Below are 21,470 nucleotides of genomic sequence, written 5' to 3'. Positions count from 1 at the left end.
GGCTCTGGCCCAATATCCAGTGTCAGTCCTTCACTCTCGCTCGCTGGTTCCTCAGAGTCCAGCACAGAAAGGCCCCCCCCTTCGCGCGCTTCTCTCTTCCTTTAAATAACCTCCCCCATAGTGCCGTGCGGTGCAGCCGTGCACCCTGGATCTTGCAAAGCAGCCTGGGAGATGTAGTTTCTTCATCTTGTGAAAAGGAAGTCACAGCCCGGGAAATTCCATGCAGCTACCACTAGAGGGAGCCTAGTTCCTGGATCTTGCAAAGCAGCCTGGGAGATGTAGTTTCTTCATCTTGTGAAAAGGAAGTCACAGCCCGGGAAATTCCATGCAGCTACCACTAGAGGGAGCCTAGTTCCTGGATCTTGCAAAGCAGCCTGGGAGATGTAGTTTCTTCATCTTGTGAAAAGGAAGTCACAGCCCGGGAAATTCCATGCAGCTACCACTAGAGGGAGCCTAGTTCCTGGATCTTGCAAAGCAGCCTGGGAGATGTAGTTTCTTCATCTTGTGAAAAGGAAGTCACAGCCCGGGAAATTCCATGCAGCTACCACTAGAGGGAGCCTAGTTCCTTCCCACATATCAAACAGTGTCTTTAGGCATGTTTAACCCCGCTACACACTCCCCCCACTTGAGAAACTTTGGTCCCCAAAGAGGTCAACAGTATGTACCCTAGTGCATAGGTTGGCATTATACAACAAAAACATTAACATTTTGCTGAAATAAATCAATCTGAATACATCCAATTTTGTATTCTAATAGCAGTGCAACAGTAAAACGATAAAGTGCAATTAATAAACAAATAAGTGATTTCTACAGTGTTAATATAGTGCTGATTTCTAGTGCTTTTATATAGTGCTCCTTTAAAAAGCACATGTGCCTTTGCAATTTCTTAAACACTTACATCTTAAAGTTTGTGTTGAAAAAAAAACATCAAAAGGTGAGAAAGAAAAAAAAAACATATAGTGAGGTCAGAGCAACAAAATGTGCGCAAACATTAACTCACAAAGTAAACCAAATTGTGAACATCAAAAACTGTGCTTATTATAATGGCCAAACCCAATATCCTTATGTACAAACTTAAATGCAAACGTTTTCTACTTCAATACTTTGTTCTCATGATCTCTCACAGACCCCCCAAAACTTGGGTGGCTTGTACAGTTGTGCCTGGGGGTGAGCTAGGGTTGTCCCCCACCAAATCTACAGTGGAGGAACTAGGCTGGTCAGGAGATCTTTTGGAGGTAAAAACAGCTTCTTCCGAACATTCACCCAATTGATCATAGGTCAGTCTCTTAGGTGGGTGAATGACTCTCCTTTCCCTCTGTTCCCGTGGAGGCATGCTCTCAGAGGTGCTAGGATCAGGCACTTCTGAGGATTCTTCAATGTCCCCCTCCTCATGTTCCAACACAGAGGAACCTGATGGTTCAAGAGAGGTCAGTTCTTCTTCAGAGAAGGGTGCACCCTCCTCCTCAGGATCTTCATCCTCAGCTGCTTCTTCTGGAAGCATATGAAAGGGTATGAATTCAGGGGCTTCTGCCCGAAGGGCTCCTCTATCAGCCAAGTCAGATGAAGACAGGGAGGCAGGTGTGGGTTCTGGCAACTGAGATGACCACAACCAGTCGGGTACCTCCTCTTCATCTTCCAAATCTTCAGATGGAGAACTTCCCTCTCCCTCATCTGGGAGCGTCGTCTGAGATCTGGTAACTGGTCTGGACCGGCGAGAAGTCGAAGGGGCCTCTGACACGTCTTCCACAGGGGGCATACGAACCGCTTCAGAGAGAGGCAGCAAATGGTTCCGATGCCAAGCCTTCAATGGACCCACACTTCCTTCAGGCCGAATTTGGTACACAGGAAGGTTTGGCAGTTGCTTGCAGATAACATAAGGTTGGGACTTCCAGCGGTCTGCCAACTTGTGTTTTCCCGGGACACCCAAGTTTCTCAACAAAACCCTGTCCCCTGGTTGCAGGTCATGGATCCGAACTTTTAGGTCGAAATTTTTTTTATTCCGCAGTCCACGTTGATCAGATGTGGCCTGAGCCTTGTCATAGGCCGCTTTCAGACTCTTCCGCAGTCGGTCCACATATCCTCTATGCGATGCTGAAGAGGTATGATCAGGCGAAATGCCAAAGGCCAAATCCACTGGCAACCGAGCCTCCCTTCCAAACATCAGCCGATAAGGGGAATATCCAGTAGCATCACTGACAGTGCTGTTGTAGGCATGCACAATGGCAGCTACGTGCTTGCCCCAATGCTGTTTCTTCTCTGAGCTCAAAGTCCCCAACATATCCAAAAGAGTCCTGTTAAATCGTTCAGGCTGGGCATCCCCCTGTGGATGGTAGGGAGTGGTTCTAGTCTTTTGAATGCCTAACATATCTAACAGTCTCTTGATCAGTCTGCTTTCAAAGTCCCTTCCCTGATCAGAATGGAGGCGTTGTGGTAACCCATAATGTACAAAGAACTTCTCTACAAGAACTTTGGCTACCGTTGAGGCCTTCTGATCCCTTGTTGGGAATGCTTGAGCATATCTGGTAAAATGGTCTGTTACCACAAGGACATTCCCCTGGCCACTCAGATCAGGCTCTAAGCAAAGGAAATCAATGCACACCAGCTCCATGGGTCCCTGACTTTGTAGATGGCCCATTGGGGCTGCTTGACGTGGCAGAGTCTTCCTCTGTATACACCGGACACAAGAGTGACAGTATCCTTCAACTTCGGCCCTCATACAAGGCCAGTAGAACCTGTCCCTGACAAGCTGAAAGGTTCTTTCGGGCCCCAGATGGCCATGATTATCATGAAGAGCGGCCAGAACTCCCTCTCTGTATTTAGCTGGTAAGAACAGTTGCCACTTCTCCTCCAGATCTTCAGATGGACCTCTCCGGTAGGCCACTCCTTCTCTGATCTGTAACCGGGTCCACTCTCTATGCAACAGACGGGCCCCCTGAGGGGAGTCAGTTAGAAGCAACTCAGGGCTCTGGATCTCCAGAGCTTCCAAGAGAAGTTTTCCCAAAGGGTCTTCCAACTGCTCCTTCCGCAAGTCCCTTTTGGACAGCCGGGGCAAACCCTCCCCTTCAACTTGGGTCACCTGGCAGTAGCATTTGGGTACTCCGATAGCCGAAACCCCAATCTCTTCTGCTCTTGACCCTCCTCGGGATCGAAATTCAGTTCCCTGATATAGGGCACGCACCCCTTCTGGAGCCAAATGAGTCCATTCTTCCGCAGGTTCCTGTGGAACATGCAACCTTCTGGATAGGGCATCTGCATCCCTATTTCCGATTCCTGGCCGATACTTCAGGCTAAAATTGAAGCTAGAGAGGGCAGCCAACCATCGATGTCCTGTTGCATCCAGCTTGGCCGTAGTCAACAGATAGGTGAGGGGATTATTATCTGTCTTGACAATGAATTCAGCTCCGTACAGGTAGTCTTTCAATTTGTCAACCACTGCCCACTTCAAGGCCAAGAATTCAAGTTTGTGAGTAGGATAATTCCTTTCAGCAGGCAATAGGCTTCTGCTCACATAGGCAACAGGTCGCAGATGACCCTCATGCTCCTGATAAAGTACCCCCCCCAGCCCATCTCGGCTGGCATCAACATGCAGTTCATATGGTTTTGTGGGGTCCGCATAGGCCAACACAGGGGCAGTGGTTAGGGTTTCCTTCAGCTGGACAAAGGCCCCTTCGCATTCCGGGGTCCACTGATCCTGGATGGATTCCTTAGCCTTCCGGGGGCCTATGGTGGACTTCGCCGGCTTTACCAACTCAGGGACATCATCTTCTTCATTCTTCAGGAGCTCATTTAGGGGTCGGGCAATCTGGGCGAACCCCTCCACAAACCTCCTGTAATAGGAGCAAAAGCCCAAGAATGACCGGAGTTCGGTCACATTTGTGGGTCTCGGCCAGGAAGCAACAGCATCCAGCTTGTCCGGGTCAGTGGCCACCCCTTCTTCAGACACGATATGGCCCAGGTAATGGACCGAGGACTGATAGAATTGGCACTTCTCAGGAGAAAGTTTCAGACCTTCTTCATGTAGCCTCTTCAAGACCTTTTCCAACCTCTCCTCATGTTCTTCTAAAGTTCTGCCAAACACGATAACATCATCCAAGTATACCAGTACCTCTATCAAATTCATATCTCCAACGGTCCTCTCCATCAGCCTTTGGAAGGTAGCAGGGGCCCCGGACAACCCCTGAGGCATGCGATTGAACTCAAAGAACCCCACAGGGGTGATGAAGGCTGTTTTCTCCCGATCTTCAGGGTGCATGGGGATCTGATAATACCCACTCTTTAAGTCCATCACACTGAACCACTTCGCCCCTGACAGACTCTGTAGGGCATCTTCGATTCGAGGAGTGGTATACTGGTCTGGGATGGTTCTTCTGTTCAGCGTTCGGTAGTCGATACAAAGCCTCAAAGATCCATTTTTCTTCCGGACTACCACTATCGGGGAAGCATACGGGCTCCTGGATTCTCGGATAATCCCGATCTTTTTGAGCTCTGCCAGCTGTTGACGTAGATCTTCTAAGTCACCTAAGGGGACTCGCCGGACTCTCTCCCTGAAAGGCTTGTCCTCACTCAGGCGGATCTTATGAGTAGCGCTCCTGGCACATCCCACGTCAAACTCGTCCTTAGAGAATATTTCCCTACATCGAGCAAGTTGTGCCTTGGCCCTCTTCACCCATTCCGGCGGGAGGGCAGCGTTTCCAGAGCAAAGCTCCTCTATAACCGCTTCACCCTGTTCCTTTTCTTTGAAATCAATGGGGGCAACTGGGGTAGCCGGGTTGACTTGGCCCAGGAGCACTCTGGCCGGTACCTTCACTGGTGTAATAGAGGTGTTTCTGACACTCACTAAAACCCTTCCACGGTTTTCCTGTAACACCTTCAAAGGGATCACCTCAGGGATCACTTCTATCCCTCTCTGTCTCTCCCTTTGACCTGATTCAAAGATAATGAAGGGACCCGGCTGTTGCCATGTGAGTTTAACAGAAGCCTTAAAACAGGCCACCTCTCCTGGCTGTAAGACCTTTTCTGCTCTATCCAGCTTCCAGAGTCGTCCAACTCCTTCTGCGGGGGTCTCTTGCTCCAACACTAATCGTTGGTAGGCCTGCCGTAGCATGGGATGGATCCTTGGCGCCTGAGCATCTTGTCCCTGGACCAGTTGTATCAGAAGGCGCCTTACCAGGTCAGTGTTTGTTCCTACGATGAGAGAGCTTTTGTTGGCCCCTGGTGGACGAGGACAGACCACCGCTAAGGTGTCGAAGGTTTCCGCTTCACCAGCCACTGATGGATCAAAGGTCAACTTGATTGGCAGATACCCGTCATAGGGAAAACTTTGGGTCCCAATACCCCATATCTCCAGATCTTCCAACTTCTGCAAAGGTAGATGGGTAAGATATTTATCATAGAAGTCTCTATACAAAAGAGTCACCTGGGCCCCTGTGTCAAGGAGGGCTCTTGTGTAAATTCCTTCCACCTGAACCGAGACCACTGGGGAGGGCCCGACCAAGTTAGTTGGGAATTCTCTTGATGTAGCCTGGTTGTCTGATTCAGTTCTCTGTACCCTGGCCCTCTTCTCCTTTTTCTTCCTTGATCTGGGCCCCCGCTGAACCCGGTGTGCATTGACTTTCCTTCCCTCAGTAACCCGGAGTCTAGAACTGGGGGTATTATATTTGGGTCTGACCCCCTGACTCAGTTTCCCTGATCCTGCACCACTTCTGGAGTCCCTTAAGACTGGCGGACACCCGGTTGACTCCTTCACCGGTGTCCTCTGAAGTTTCCCGCTGGCTCGCGAGGTTTCGCGGCAGCATTTCCTGAGCTGGGACATACCCTTCTAACATGCCCAACTCCCCCGCAGTTGAAACAAGTTAACAATCTTGCAGGCCGTGGCTCTGGATCTGTGCTGAGACTAACAGGTTCATCTGGCCTCTCCGATATACTCCCCTTGGGTAGAGTGGATACCTGACCAGTCAGGATGGACACCATTTCTATCAACTGAGACACTTGGGTCTTTAGGAGTTCAACTTGAGAGTCACCCTCTTCCACACTTATCACTCCAACCCGGGCAGTTGAGTCAAACTGCCGACTTTTCTTCTTGTTGTCCAACATAACCTCTTCCTCTCTGACCATTCGAATCAGATCGGGGTATTCTAAAATGCCGCCATCTCGACGAGTTCGTAACAGTATGGCAATGGGATCTAAAGGTTGAGCCCCTTTCAGAACCTGTCGTGCACGAGTCTCATCTATTTTCCGGTGGTCTATTCCTTTCTTTAACAGAATCTGGTGGATAATCCTATCCAGACGTTTAATGAATTCGGACAACTTCTCCCCCTCTTCTTGATAACAGTGGTCCAACTGGTAGAGAAGTTCAGCCGCGTTCTCCGTCCGACCAAACACATCTTGCAGAATGTCCAAATAATCCTGTGCAGTGCAGTTCTTCTTGCTAAGCTTTAGATTACGTACAGCCTCTAATGCAGGTCCCCTTAAACTCTCTGTGATTCTCTGCTTCTTGTGCTGTTCTGGTACCTCCCATTCCTCCAAAGCCTGAGTGGCGGTATCTAACCACTCTTCGAACCCATCTTCTGCTGAAGGCACAGGCTGTTTCCCAGAGAATGTCCGGAGCTTCCTATATCCAGTCATCAAATAGCTCGAGGAGTCCCTACTACATTTTGCCACAATCTCCCCAAGAACAGCACACAGTTCTGAGCTAAAAGTCGACAAAGGTGATGACTCAGGATGCCCTTCTTGGACACCTTTTTCTTGGCTGGATACCCCAGGGGTGGTGGATGAGGGACCCGCAGTAGGAACTCCTGGATGTATCAGGAAAAGTTCTGTTTGGTCAATAGTTTTTACACTGTTTCCATTGAAATAATCAGGGACCCCTTTCCTCCACTCACACAGTGCATACGTGTGTGGGGCAGTGGTGTCAGTTTTTATGTCAATCACCCAGAATTTCCTGTCTGTGGATAGTGCCCTTAAAACAGGGAGGAGCTTTTCTTCAGTCCAGGCTTCTCCCTTGATTTCAACCACCAGGCCATTTTCCACTATGACATTCTCTTCCTTGCACCACTCAGCAGCAGCGACAGGATCCATTTCTGCGTGGGAGGGGATTCTGGGGCTGAGAGGGTTGTGTTGCAGGACTGTAGAAATCCCGGACGAGCCCCCACGTGTAGCACCACCCCCGCAGGAGCTGCTGATTATATTATTGGGTCTACACCCTGCCTAACAACCCAATCAAATTGGCTCGATCCCTCCTCAGGCACAACTGACCCAGAATAGGACTGGACTATCAAATAGATATACAGGTTGGAATACAATACTTCACTATGCAACAATACCTTGTTACCTTCTTGAATAGTAGTCCTTCTGGGTGACACAATGGAACAACGCACAAGATTGTAATTAACCAAACTTAGTTTACTATGTATCAAATTGAATAGGGGAGATACAATACAATACAATACAAGTCCATAAAAGGTTATTTAAAACAGCTTTAAAAAGGTAAAAGAATGCCCCCACACTCCTCCTGCATTAAGGCTAGACACAGTACCAGGTAGGTGGGCCTATCTGAGTCCCTCCCCCAGAGTTCTCTTCTTTCTTGTTGATCTTCGCTAGCAAGGTTATTGAATAGAGCTCATTTGTAATCCAGATTAGGAATAAAGATCAAGAGAGAAAAAACAACGAGCTGTTAGTTGTCACCGCAGGGTGTCCGCGTAACTGAGCAATAACTTCTGCGAGAGAGATAAGCCTCTGGCGACTCCTTTACGGACCTTATTGTTTGTCTATGAGTCTCCTGAGAGAGTATGGTGATAAACCCCGGGGTTTTATCACCTCCTGCTGCGCTACCGCTATCTGTAGATAAAACTGTCTCTTCAGCAGATAAAGTCAGTTATTGGGCATGTGCCCTCTCACCAACAGAAGTTTCTCCTTCGCGCGCTTCCACTGCGGTCTCAGTCCTTTGGCTATATGCCAGCCGCGCGGGGTCCTTCTGGCGGATGACTTCCGGTCTCGGCAAACAGCAGTATGACCTCCAGGAATGTGCCTCGTGCTTGAGATGGGACGGTTCCACGTCGTCCCTCCAGGCTAAAAGGCTCTGGCCCAATATCCAGTGTCAGTCCTTCACTCTCGCTCGCTGGTTCCTCAGAGTCCAGCACAGAAAGGCCCCCCCCTTCGCGCGCTTCTCTCTTCCTTTAAATAACCTCCCCCATAGTGCCGTGCGGTGCAGCCGTGCACCCTGGATCTTGCAAAGCAGCCTGGGAGATGTAGTTTCTTCATCTTGTGAAAAGGAAGTCACAGCCCGGGAAATTCCATGCAGCTACCACTAGAGGGAGCCTAGTTCCTGGATAGCAGCCTGGGAGATGTAGTTTCTTCATCTTGTGAAAAGGAAGTCACAGCCCGGGAAATTCCATGCAGCTACCACTAGAGGGAGCCTAGTTCCTGGATCTTGCAAAGCAGCCTGGGAGATGTAGTTTCTTCATCTTGTGAAAAGGAAGTCACAGCCCGGGAAATTCCATGCAGCTACCACTAGAGGGAGCCTAGTTCCTGGATCTTGCAAAGCAGCCTGGGAGATGTAGTTTCTTCATCTTGTGAAAAGGAAGTCACAGCCCGGGAAATTCCATGCAGCTACCACTAGAGGGAGCCTAGTTCCTGGATCTTGCAAAGCAGCCTGGGAGATGTAGTTTCTTCATCTTGTGAAAAGGAAGTCACAGCCCGGGAAATTCCATGCAGCTACCACTAGAGGGAGCCTAGTTCCTTCCCACATATCAAACAGTGTCTTTAGGCATGTTTAACCCCGCTACACACATATCACAGATACCACCATCTGTGGCATACATATTCCTGGTGTCTGTGGCTCACAGTACCACAATCTGTGGCATACAAACTCCTGGTTTCTGTGGCACACATTACCACCATTTGTGGCATACCTATTCCAGGTATCTGTGGCATACATTACCACCATCTGTGGCATTCATATTGCTGGTATCTGTGGCACACATTACTACCATCTATGGAATACATATTCCTGGAATCTGTGGTACACATTACCACCATCTGAGGCATACATACTCCTGGTATCTGTGGCATACATACTCCTGGTATCTGTGGCATACATACTCCTGGTATCTGTGGCATACATACTCCTGGTATCTGTGGCATACATACTCCTGGTACCTGTGGCCTACGTTACCACCATCTGTGGCATACCTATTCCTGGTATCTGTGGCATACATTACCGCCATCTCTGGCATACCTATTCTTGGTAACACATGCCCCAGATACCAGGAATATGTATGCCACAGATGAGGGTATCATGTGCCAAAGATGGCAGTAGTTTATATACCACAGGTGACGGAGGGTGCTGTCTGCAACAACGGATATCCGTAATTAGCATGCCATGAATAGCAGTAATGTCTGCCACACCACAGTGAAAGACTCGCCATCCATACATATGACACGTGTCTGGTTATATGATCCACCCATTGCTGTCCCCTCAGGCACGAGCCAGTTCAGAAAAGTTCAGGAAAGTGATTATTACTGTGACCCCGCATGGAATTGACATACAGGAGGCAGCCGGCGGTGAGAGGATAGAATACGTCTCTATATACAGGTGAGGCCTCTGTAGCATGTGGTGGTTACATGTGGGATGTAATGGTGGGACTGGTGCTATGTCATTACTATCATATTCTAATTCTACACAATCCCTTTTATCTCCCAGAATTTCATACTGTACAACAGACAAAGTGCAGAATAAAGTGTTTGCCTACGTGGCCCAGAACCAGTCCAATGGGGCCCTGGAGTGTCACGCCTTCCTGTCCCCCAAGAAAAAGCTGGTGAGTGATCACTGCTGCTACACCTGTAGAAATACGCCTAAAGAGGAGAAAGAGGGCATAGGACAGGCGCTGGGAGGGTAGGGGGACACGTGACTGGATACAGGGAGGATGGGGGGACACGGGACTGGATACAGGGAGGATGGGGGGACACGGGACTGGATACAGGGAGGATGGAGAACACGTAACTGGATACAAGGAGGATGGGGGGACATGTAACTGGATACAGGGAGGATGGGGGGACATGTAACTGGATACAGGGAGGATAGGGGGACATGTGACTGGATACAGGGAGGATGGGGGGACACGGGACTGGATACAGGGAGGATAGGGGGACACGTGACTGGATACAGGGAGGATGGGGGGACACGTGACTGGATACAGGGAGGATGGGGGGGACACGTGACTGGTTACAGGGAAGATGGGGGACATGTGACTGGATACAGGGAGGATGGGGGGGGGGACACGTGACTGGATACAGGGAGGATTGGGTACAGGTGACTGGATACAGGGAGGATAGGGGGACATGTAACTGGATACAGGGAGGATGGGGGGACATGTGACTGGATACAGGGAGGGTAGGGGGACACGTGACTGGATACAGGGAGGATGGGGGGACACGTAACTGGATACAGGGAGGATTGGGGACAGGTGACTGGATACAGGGAGGAAGGGGGGGACACGTGACTGGATACAGGGAGGATGGGGGGACACGTGACTGGATACAGGGAGGGTAGGGGGACACGTGACTGGATACAGGGAGGATGGGGGGACATGTGACTGGATACAGGGAGGGTAGGGGGACACGTGACTGGATACAGGGAGGATGGGGGGACATGTAACTGGATACAGGGAGGATGGGGGGACATGTAACTGGATACAGGGAGGATTGGGGGACAGGTGACTGGATACAGGGAGGATGGGGGGGACACGTGACTGGATACAGGGAGGATGGGGGGACACGTGACTGGATACAGGGAGGATGGGGGGACATGTAACTGGATACAGGGAGGATTGGGGACAGGTGACTGGATACAGGGAGGATGGGGGGGACACGTGACTGGATACAGGGAGGATGGGGGGACACGTGACTGGATACAGGGAGGATGGGGTGACATGTAACTGGATACAGGGAGGATTGGGGACAGGTGACTGGATACAGGGAGGGTAGGGGGACACGTGACTGGATGCAGGGAGGGTAGGGGGACACGTGACTGGATGCAGGGAGGATGGGGGGACATGTAACTGGATACAGGGAGGATGGGGGGACAGGTGACTGGATACAGGGAGGATGGGGGGGACACGTGACTGGATACAGGGAGGATGGGGGGGACACGTGACTGGATACAGGGAGGATGGGGGGACATGTGACTGGATACAGGGAGGATGGGGGGACACGTGACTGGATACAGGGAGGATGGGGGGACACGTGACTGGATACAGGGAGGATGGGGGGGACATGTGACTGGATACAGGGAGGATGGAGGGAAACGTGACTGGATACAGGGAGGATAGGGGGACACGTGACTGGATACAGGGAGGATGGGTGGACATGTGACTGGATACAGGGAGGGTAGGGGGACACGTGACTGGATACAGGGAGGATGGGGTGACATGTAACTGGATACAGGGAGGATTGGGGACAGGTGACTGGATACAGGGAGGGTAGGGGGACACATGACTGGATGCAGGGAGGATGGGGAGACATGTAACTGGATACAGGGAGGATGGGGGGACATGTAACTGGATACAGGGAGGATTGGGGACAGGTGACTGGATACAGGGAGGATGGGGGGGACACGTGACTGGATACAGGGAGAATGGGGGGACATGTGACTGAATACAGGGAGGATGGGGGGACACGTGACTGGATACAGGGAGGATAGGGGGACATGTAACTGGATACAGGGAGGATGGGGGGGACATGTGACTGGATACAGGGAGGATGGAGGGACACGTGACTGGATGCAGGGAGGATAGGGGAACACGTGACTGGATACAGGGAGGATGGGTGGACATGTGACTGGATACAGGGAGGGTAGGGGGACACGTGACTGGATACAGGGAGGATGGGGGAACATGTAACTTGATACAGGGAGGATGGGGGATAGGTGACTGGATACAGGGAGGATGGGGGGACATGTAACTGGATACAGGGAGGATAGAGGGACACGTGACTGGATACAGGGAGGATGGGGGGACATGTGACTGGATACAGGGAGGGTAGGGGGACACATGACTGGATACAGGGAGGATGGAGGGACACGTGACTGGATACAGGGAGGATGGGGGGACATGTGACTGGATACAGGGAGGGTAGGGGGACACATGACTGGATACAGGGAGGATGGGGGGAAATGTAACTTGATACAGGGAGGATTGGGAGGGACACGTGACTGGATACAGGGAGGATCGGGGGGGGGACACGTGACTGGATACAGGGAGGATCGGGGGGGACACGTGACTGGATACAGGGAGGTTCGGGGGGGACATGTAACTGGATACAGGGAGGATCAGGGGGACACTTAACTGGATACAGGGAGGATTGGGAGGGACACGTAACTGGATACAGGGAGGATTGGGAGGGACACGTAACTGGATACAGGGAGGATTGGGAGGGACACGTAACTGGATACAGGGAGGATTGGGAGGGACATGTAACTGGATACAGGGAGGATTGGGAGGGACACGTAACTGGATACAGGGAGGATCGGGGGGGGACACGTAACTGGATACAGGGAGGATCGGGGGGACACTTAACTGGATACAGGGAGGATTGGGAGGGACACGTAACTGGATACAGGGAGGATCGGGGGGGACACGTAACTGGATACAGGGAGGATCGGGGGGGACACGTGACTGGATACAGGGAGGATCAGGGGGGACACGTGACTGGATACAGGGAGGATCAGGGGGGACACGTGACTAGATACAGGGAGGATCAGAGGGGACACGTGACTGGATACAGGGAGGATCGGAGGGGGGGACACGTGACTGGATACAGGGAGGATCGGGAGGGACACGTGACTGGATACAGGGAGGATCAGGAGGGACACGTGGCTGGATACAGGGAGGATCGGGAGGGACACGTGACTAGATACAGGGAGGATCAGAGAGGACGCGTGACTGGATACAGGAAGGATCGGGGGGGGGGACACGTGACTAGATACAGGGAGGATCAGAGGGGACACGTGACTGGATACAGGGAGGATGGGGGGGAAACACGTGTCTGAGGATGTGACTGACACTTCTGAACACAGGAAATAGAGGGAGGGGATGTAGCTCTTGATTTCCACCGATTACCCATCATACATCAGTGTTTTTTTCTGGTCAGGCTCAGACTGTGACACTGACTGTGGCCCGGGCATTTAAGGTGGCTCTGGATTTATGGGAAGCCTCCAGGGAAGGTAAGTGACCGTCTATATGCTGCTTCCCCTGCTCTTGTCTCCTTTGATGTCTCCAAAGATACAAAGATTTGTCCACCCTCCGGTGGATTGACCTTGTGAAGAACATTGGATTGTCTCTCCCGTTCCCCCAATATCAGTCCAGTGTCGGCAATGTCTGGATACTCTCAGCCAATAGGAGCCCACATGTTTTATAGAGCCATTGTTCATTGGGCGGATCTCCTGACTATGTCAAACGACTGTGGAGGTCTCTGCTGATGGGAAAATCCAAAACCGTCTCTTGATTTTATCATTATTTACTTTCTGAATATTGATAAAAGCTGCAGTCCACCTCATTGTCTCCTACCTGGAAGAGTGACACAGTCCAATGTTATTGTCACATTGCAGCCTTCTAGGTAACAAATATCATGGAAACCCCCCAGATTTTCTCATCCCACCATGTTCTGCTTTCCACAGGGAAGGAGGACTCACCCCCCCGACTGAGCCAGGGAGAAGAGTCTGCTGACCAGCAGCCAGGTAATACGGCTGAACCCAAATTCATTGTGTGGGTGTGTGCTGTGACAGTGCAAGGCCCTGCTACTGTGTAAATGTAGGAGAAATGACCCAGGATTCATATTAAGGGTTAATGCGAAGTTGCAGACTATCGTTTCTGTGCGGAGAAAGCTGCGTTTTTGGTTTTCTCCAGATTCTGTGTCTGTTGTGGCCTGGAGCTTGAAGGAAGTGTATTGGGTGGGACAGAACCTTCAATCCCCCTCCACCTCGTGTGAGTACATAGGTGCTCAGGGTCGTTATATACTCAAGCCTGAGGATGGCTCAAGGGTCCCAGTTTAGATACAGAAGGTTTCAGCCAGAAGTCAGAGGAGCCCTAGCCAGGAAGTCGGGAGACAGAAGGTCTCACCCAGAAGTCAGAGGTGCCCCACAGCCAGGAGACAGAGGGTCTCACCCAGGGGTCATAGGAGCCCCAGCCAGGAAGTCGGGAGACAGAAGGTCTCACCCAGAAGTCAGAGGAGCCCCAAAGCCAGGAGAGAGAGGGTCTCACCCAGGGGTCAGAGGTGCCCCAGCCAGGAATCAGGAGACAGAAGGTCTCACCCAGGAGTCAGAGGTTTCCCAGCTAGTAGACATGGGCAGACTCAATGGACTACCCTGTCTTTTTCTGCTGTTACTTTTCTATGTCTCTATGTGTCTGTGTTTCACCCAGTGGTCAGAGGAGCCCCAGCCAGGAGTCGGAAAACAAAAGGTCTCACCCAGGAGTCAGAGGTGCCCCTGCCAGGAGACAGAAGGTTTTACCAAGGGGTCAGAGGACCCCCAGCGAGGAGACAGAAGGTCTCATCTAGAAGTCAGGGGTGCCCCAAAGCCAGGAGACAGAGGGTCTCGCCCAGGGGTCAGAGGTGCCCCAGCCAGGAATCAGGAGAAAGAAGGTCTCACCCAGGAGTCAGAGGTTTCCCAGCTAGTAGACATGGGCAGACTCAATGGACTACTCTGTCTTTTTCTGCTGTCACTTTTCTATGTCTCTATGTGTCTATGTTTCACCCAGGGGTTGAGAAGCCCCAGCCAGGAGTCGGAAAACAAAAGGTCTCACCCAGGAGTCAGAGGTGCCCCTGCCAGGAGACAGAAAGTCTCACCCAGGAGTCAGAGGTGCCCCTGCCAGGAGACAGAAGGTCTCACCCAGGAGTCAGAGGTGCCCCTGCCAGGAGACAGAAGGTCTCACCCAGGAGTCAGAGGTGCCCCCGCCAGGAGACAGAAGGTCTCACCCAGGAGTCAGAGGACCCCCAGCCAGGAGACAGAAGGTCTCATCCGGAAGTCAGAGGTACCCCAGCCAGCAGCCAGGACACAGAGGGGCTCACCCAGGGGTCAGAGCAGCCCCAGCCAGGAGTCAGGAGAAAGAAGGTCTCACCCAGAAGTCAGGGGTGCCCCAAAGCCAGGAGACAGAGGGTCTCGCCCAGGGGTTAGAGGTGCCCCAGCCAGGAAGTTGGGAGACAGAACATTTCACCCAGAAGTCAGAGGAGCCCCAGCCAGGAAGTCGGGAGACAGAAGATCTCACCCAGAAGTCAGTGGAGCCCCAGCCATGAAGTCAGGAGACAGAAGATCTCACCCAGAAGTCAGGGGTGCCCCAAAGCCAGGAGACAGAGGGTCTCACCCAGGGGTCAGAGGTGCCCCAGCCAGGAATCAGGAGACAGAAGGTCTCACCCAGGAGTCAGAGGTTTCCCAGCTAGTAGACATGGGCAGACTCAATGGACTACCCTGTCTTTTTCTGCTGTTACTTTTCTATGTCTCTATGTGTCTGTGTTTCACCCAGTGGTCAGAGGAGCCCCAGCCAGGAGTCGGAAAACAAAAGGTCTCACCCAGGAGTCAGAGGTGCCCCTGCCAGGAGACAGAAGGTTTTACCAAGGGGTCAGAGGACCCCCAGCGAGGAGACAGAAGGTCTCATCTAGAAGTCAGGGGTGCCCCAAAGCCAGGAGACAGAGGGTCTCGCCCAGGGGTCAGAGGTGCCCCAGCCAGGAATCAGGAGAAAGAAGGTCTCACCCAGGAGTCAGAGGTTTCCCAGCTAGTAGACATGGGCAGACTCAATGGACTACTCTGTCTTTTTCTGCTGTCACTTTTCTATGTCTCTATGTGTCTATGTTTCACCCAGGGGTTGAGAAGCCCCAGCCAGGAGTCGGAAAACAAAAGGTCTCACCCAGGAGTCAGAGGTGCCCCTGCCAGGAGACAGAAAGTCTCACCCAGGAGTCAGAGGTGCCCCTGCCAGGAGACAGAAGGTCTCACCCAGGAGTCAGAGGTGCCCCTGCCAGGAGACAGAAGGTCTCACCCAGGAGTCAGAGGTGCCCCCGCCAGGAGACAGAAGGTCTCACCCAGGAGTCAGAGGACCCCCAGCCAGGAGACAGAAGGTCTCATCCGGAAGTCAGAGGTACCCCAGCCAGCAGCCAGGACACAGAGGGGCTCACCCAGGGGTCAGAGCAGCCCCAGCCAGGAGTCAGGAGAAAGAAGGTCTCACCCAGAAGTCAGGGGTGCCCCAAAGCCAGGAGACAGAGGGTCTCGCCCAGGGGTTAGAGGTGCCCCAGCCAGGAAGTTGGGAGACAGAACATTTCACCCAGAAGTCAGAGGAGCCCCAGCCAGGAAGTCGGGAGACAGAAGATCTCACCCAGAAGTCAGTGGAGCCCCAGCCATGAAGTCAGGAGACAGAAGATCTCACCCAGAAGTCAGGGGTGCCCCACAGCCAGGAGACAGAGGGTCTCGCCCAGGGGTCAGAGGTGCCCCAGCCAGGAATCAGGAGAACGAAGGTTTCACCCCTGAGTCAGAGGTTTCCCAGCTAGTAGACATTGGCAAACTCAATGGACTACTCTGTCTTTTTCTGCTGTCACTTTTCTATGTCTCTATGTGTCTATGTTTCACCCAGGGGTTGAGGAGCACCTGCCAGGAGTCGGAAAAAAAGGTCTCACCCAGGGGTCAGAGGTGCCCCTGCCAGGAGACAGAAGGTCTCACCCAGGAGTCAGAGGACCCCCAGCCAGGAGACAGAAGGTCTCATCCGGAAGTCAGAGGTACCCCAGCCAGCAGCCAGGACACAGAGGGGCTCACCCAGGGGTCAGAGCAGCCCCAGCCAGGAGTCAGGAGACAGAAGGTCTCATCCAGAAGTTAGGGGTGCCCCACAGCCAGGACAGAGAGGGTCTCACCCAGGGGTCAGAGGTGCCCCAGCCAAGAGTCAGGAGACAGAAGGTTTCACTCAGAGGTCCAAGGTGCTCCAGCCACGAGTCGGGAGACAGAAGTCTCACCAAGGAGTCAGAGGTGCCCCAGCCAGGAGACAGAAGGTCTCACTCAGAGGTCAAAGGAGCCCAAGCCAAGAGTTGGGAGACAGAAGGTCTCAACCAGGAGTCAGAGGTGCCCCACAGCCAGGAGACAAAGGGTGTCACCCAGGAGTCAGAGGTGCCCCAACCAGGAGTCAGGAGACAGTAGGTCTCATCCAGGAGTCAGAGGTGCCCCAGCCAGGAGTCAGGAGACAGTAGGTCTCATCCAGGAGTCAGAGGTGCCCCAGCCAGGAGACAGTAGGTCTCACACAGGGGTCAGAGGAGCCCCAGACATGAGGCAGGAGACAGAAGTTATCACCCAGGAGTCAGTGGTGCCCCACAGCCAGGAGACAGAAGGTCTCACCCAGGGGTCAGAGGAGCTCCAGCCAGGGGTCGGGAGACAGAAGGTCTCACCCAGGAGGCCAGGAGTGGGCCTTCAGCAGGGCACTGTGACTAAAGGCTAAGAGAGCCAAGTTAACCAGAAGAGCTGGACAATACAGTCAGAGGGACTGGTAAGAAGAGCAGCAGTGCTGCTGACAAGGGCACCAGGTGGCTCTGCATTTTCATTTGTCTATTTATGTTGATGGTGGAAACCCATGCAAGGGCAGCTGATGTTTCTGTGAACTTTCCGTCTTGTTCAATAAAAGGCGGTGCCATGCCCTCCATGCCCTAAAATACAGTTTGGACTGGTGCAACTCTTTGGAAAAGCACCCACTACATGAGTGTAATCACCCCAACGTTTACTGTTGCATCAAATTTTGGATTCTTTCAACCAGTGATGTGGTGTTCTGACTGCATCTTGTATATTTCAATTTTTTTTTCACCAGAGCAGCTCAGAATAGACAGGTAGACCTATATATATATATATATATATATATATAGGAGTTTGAAGGTCCAACTTTTTGCAGAATGTGTAGAAAAGACCAAGTCCCTTGCAATATTTTACATTTGCCTAGAGTCAAAACATTTTTAACCTTTTATTTTTTTTAATTATTGTTATTATTATTTATATAATAATAATAATTAATAATTATTGTTATTATTATTGTCGTTGTTATTATTATTATTATTGCAATTATTATTAAAAAAATATATTTTTACATTTTTTTTATTTTATTATTTGTTTTAGTCTGATGTAAAAAAAGAAATTATATAAAGCTTTAAAGCAAAAAATAACTGACAGGTATTGTTGAAACAAATCCCAGTGTAGAATTCCTCTCACTTCTTGTGGCGGTGACCCCACAGGACACACTATAATAAATGTCTAACCCTGGAACTTACCCTCACTCCATCTAAGAACAAAGCTATACTGTGTATATGTATCTCATTGCAGGTCCCGTCAGCCGGATTTCCAGCACATTCTTACCGTATGCCAGTAGTAGTGACCAGATGAGCAGTGTGGAGTTACCATGCCGGACCCTTCGGACGTTACAGAACGGGGTACGTCGGTGTGGGACCTGTTAGTAATGGGGTCAGGTGGGGTGTTGATGGGGCATATGGTTATGTATACTAAATCTTTGTACCACCTTTGTCTTGTATATACTCTTCAGTTTTGGTCTCCGGATGACAGAATGGGCTTTGTGGAAGTGGTTAGAGTGCAGAGAAGGGCAACTAAATGAATGGAGGGGCACTGCTATGTTGCATGATTAAGTAAACTGTGTGTTTGTTCACCCCTTAGAAGATTTAGGGGGTCGTTTTATCATCTTGTGTAAATACATACAGTATCTCACAAAAGTGAGTACATCCCTCACATTTTTGTAAATATTATATTCTATCTTTTCATGTGACAACACTGAAGAAATGACACTTTGCTACAATGTAAAGTAGTGAGTGTACAGCTTGTATAACAGTGTAAATTTACTGTCCTTTCAAAATAACTCAACACACAGCCATTAATGTCCAAACCGCTGGCAACAAAGTGAGTACAACCTTAAGTGACAATGTCCAAATTAGGCCCAAAGAGTCAATATTTTGTGTGGCCACCATTATTTTCCAGCACTGCCTTAACCCTCTTGGGTATGGAGTTCACCAGAGCTTCACAGGTTGCCACTGGAGTCCTCTTCTACTCCTCCATGACAACATCGCAGGAATGGTGGATGTTAGAGATCTTGCGCTCCTCCACCTTCTGTTTGAGGATGCTCCACAGATGCTCAATAGGGTTTAGGTCTGGAGACATGCTTGGCCAGTCCATCACCTTTACCCTCGGCTTCTTTTCCAAGGCAGTGGTCATCTTGGAGGTGTATTTGGGGTCGTTATCATGTTGGAATATTGCCCTGCGGCCCAGTCTCCGAAGGGAGGGGATCATTCTCTGCTTCAGTATGTCACAGTACATGTTGGCATTCATGGTTCCCTCAATGAACTGTAGCTCCCCAGTTCCGGCAGCACTCATGCAGCCCCAGACCATGACACTCCCACCACCATGCGTGACTGTAGGCAAGACACACTTGTCTTTGTACTCCTCACCTGGTTGACACCACACGCTTGACGCCACCTGAACCAAATAGGTTTATCTTGGTCTCATCAGACCACAGGACATGGTTCCAGTAATCCATGTCCTTAGTCTGCTTGGGAGTGCAGAGGACAGACCAGGGGAGGACTGAGCCAGGGGGGCAATTTCCCCCTGGGTTGCTCTAATGCCCCATAAAAAGGCTGCACCGCTTGTGCCACAGACATGCCTAAAGGATTCCTGGTGAAGAGAAGTAAAAAGTCCCTGCCGCTGACCTACTGAGTGGGTTGAAGGAAAGGACAGAGCGCAGCCCCCCCCCCCCCCCCCCCCAGCATGGATGGTGTAAACTGTGTCTGAGCAGAGGCTGGTTCCATGCCCCACTGGAGACTCTTCTGCCACGGCCAGCCCCAAACGAGCTGTCCCAGCTCCCCCCAACCTCCTCCTGCTGGCCAAGTTGGGAACCCAGATACAGCCAGTAAGTAGAGAGTATCTGGAGCAGGGCTTCAGCTTGGGATGGGGGTCAGGAGGAGGATTGGGAGAGTGGGAGGGGGGGGGGGGTGAGGGAAAGTGGGAGGGGGCAAAGTTGCTGCACCATGGGCCTCTGGTTTGTACTTGCCCCCTGGGCCAAAAGTTTCCAGTCTACCCCTGGGGCAGACTGTGGTAATAAATGCAGCTAGCACGCTGTGATCTCAGTCCTGGACTAATCCTGGTCATAAGAGGCCAGACACACCCCTGTACCCCTCTCTCCCACTTTCTCTATCCTCTCCTTCTGCCAACCATCAATGCCTGCTGGGTCTGCTGGGTCTGCCAACCATCAATGCCTGCTGGGTCTGGACTTGCATCTTAAAATCAAGGATACCGAGTCCGATCTCTGCATTGAGAATTATCCCACAGGGTGAGCATCCACCTTAACCATTTCTGGACTGGAAGGTTTTACCCCCTTAATGACCAGGCCATTTTTTTTGCGATACGGCACTGCGTTATTTTAACTGACAATTGTGCAGTCGTGCTACACTGTACCCAAATCAAATTTATGTCCTTTTTATTCCCACAAATAGAGCTTTCTTTTGGTGGCATTTGATGACCTCTGCGGTTTTTATTTTTTGAGTTATAAACAAAAAAATACTGACAATTTTGAAAAAAAAAAAAAAAAACCTTCTGCTATAAAACACAGCCAATAAAAAAATTTATGAAATCAAATTTCTTCATCAATTTAGCCCAATATATATTTTGCTACATATTTGTGGTAATAAAAATCCCAATAAGCGTACATTGATTGGTTTGCGCAAACGTTATAGTGTCTGCCAACGATGCTTTATTTTTATGGAGTTTTTTTATTTATTTATTTTTAACTAGAAATGGCGGCAATCAATGATTTTTAGCGGGACTGTGACATTGCGGATAACGAATCAGACATCTAACTGACACTTTTTGGGGACCAGTGACATTATTACAGTGATCAGTGCTAAAAAAAAATGCTCTGTCACAGCACTAATAACAATGGCAGGGAAGGGGTTAACATCAGGGGTGATCAAAGGGTTAAGTGTGTCCCTAGAGGGTGCTTGCTAACTGTGGGGAGGGGGGGGTTTGCACTGATTGGGGAAAGCCAGGGATCCTGGTTCCTGCTAACACAGGATCTCCATCTTGTCCCCTTGCAGAACAACGATCTGCCTTGTTTAGATAGGCAGATCACCGTTCTGCCTCTCCTGGGGTTGATTGTGGGTGGCCGGGGGATTGACATCCCCCGCTACCCAATCACGGCGCGATTGTGCCTCCAGCAGCGCGATGGCCCAATGTAGTGGCTACTGATCGAAACGACGTACAGGTACGTTGTTTCACAGAATAGCGCCACTTTGGCGCAGTATATATATATATATATACTATATATATATATATATATATATATATATATATATATATATATACGGAGGCTGGTCGGCAAGTGGTTAAAGTGGTTGTAAACCCTTCCATATACCCAGTGAACTGACTGGCCTTAAGTGATTCACAGAGATTAAACAAATCCTTCTAC

General features: G+C 50.8%; 1 protein-coding gene across 1 annotated transcript in view; it reads left to right on the top strand.

Moving 5' to 3' along the window:
• Positions 1-21,470, top strand: part of LOC309549616 (low density lipoprotein receptor adapter protein 1-B-like) — a 61,704-nt gene that overhangs the window by 27,906 nt on the left and 12,328 nt on the right. Inside the window, exons 3-7 of the mRNA XM_082249997.1 lie at positions 9,480-9,592; positions 9,701-9,815; positions 13,147-13,219; positions 13,673-13,732; positions 18,329-18,435. Coding sequence (XP_082106123.1) covers positions 9,480-9,592; positions 9,701-9,815; positions 13,147-13,219; positions 13,673-13,732; positions 18,329-18,435 — 468 coding nt within the window. The remainder of the gene's footprint in view (positions 1-9,479; positions 9,593-9,700; positions 9,816-13,146; positions 13,220-13,672; positions 13,733-18,328; positions 18,436-21,470) is intronic.

This window comes from Pelophylax lessonae (genome assembly GCF_965119305.1).
Source record: "Pelophylax lessonae genome assembly, chromosome: 3".
NCBI classification, from domain to species: domain Eukaryota; kingdom Metazoa; phylum Chordata; class Amphibia; order Anura; family Ranidae; genus Pelophylax; species Pelophylax lessonae.
This window is presented reverse-complemented; position numbering and strand designations above follow the sequence as displayed.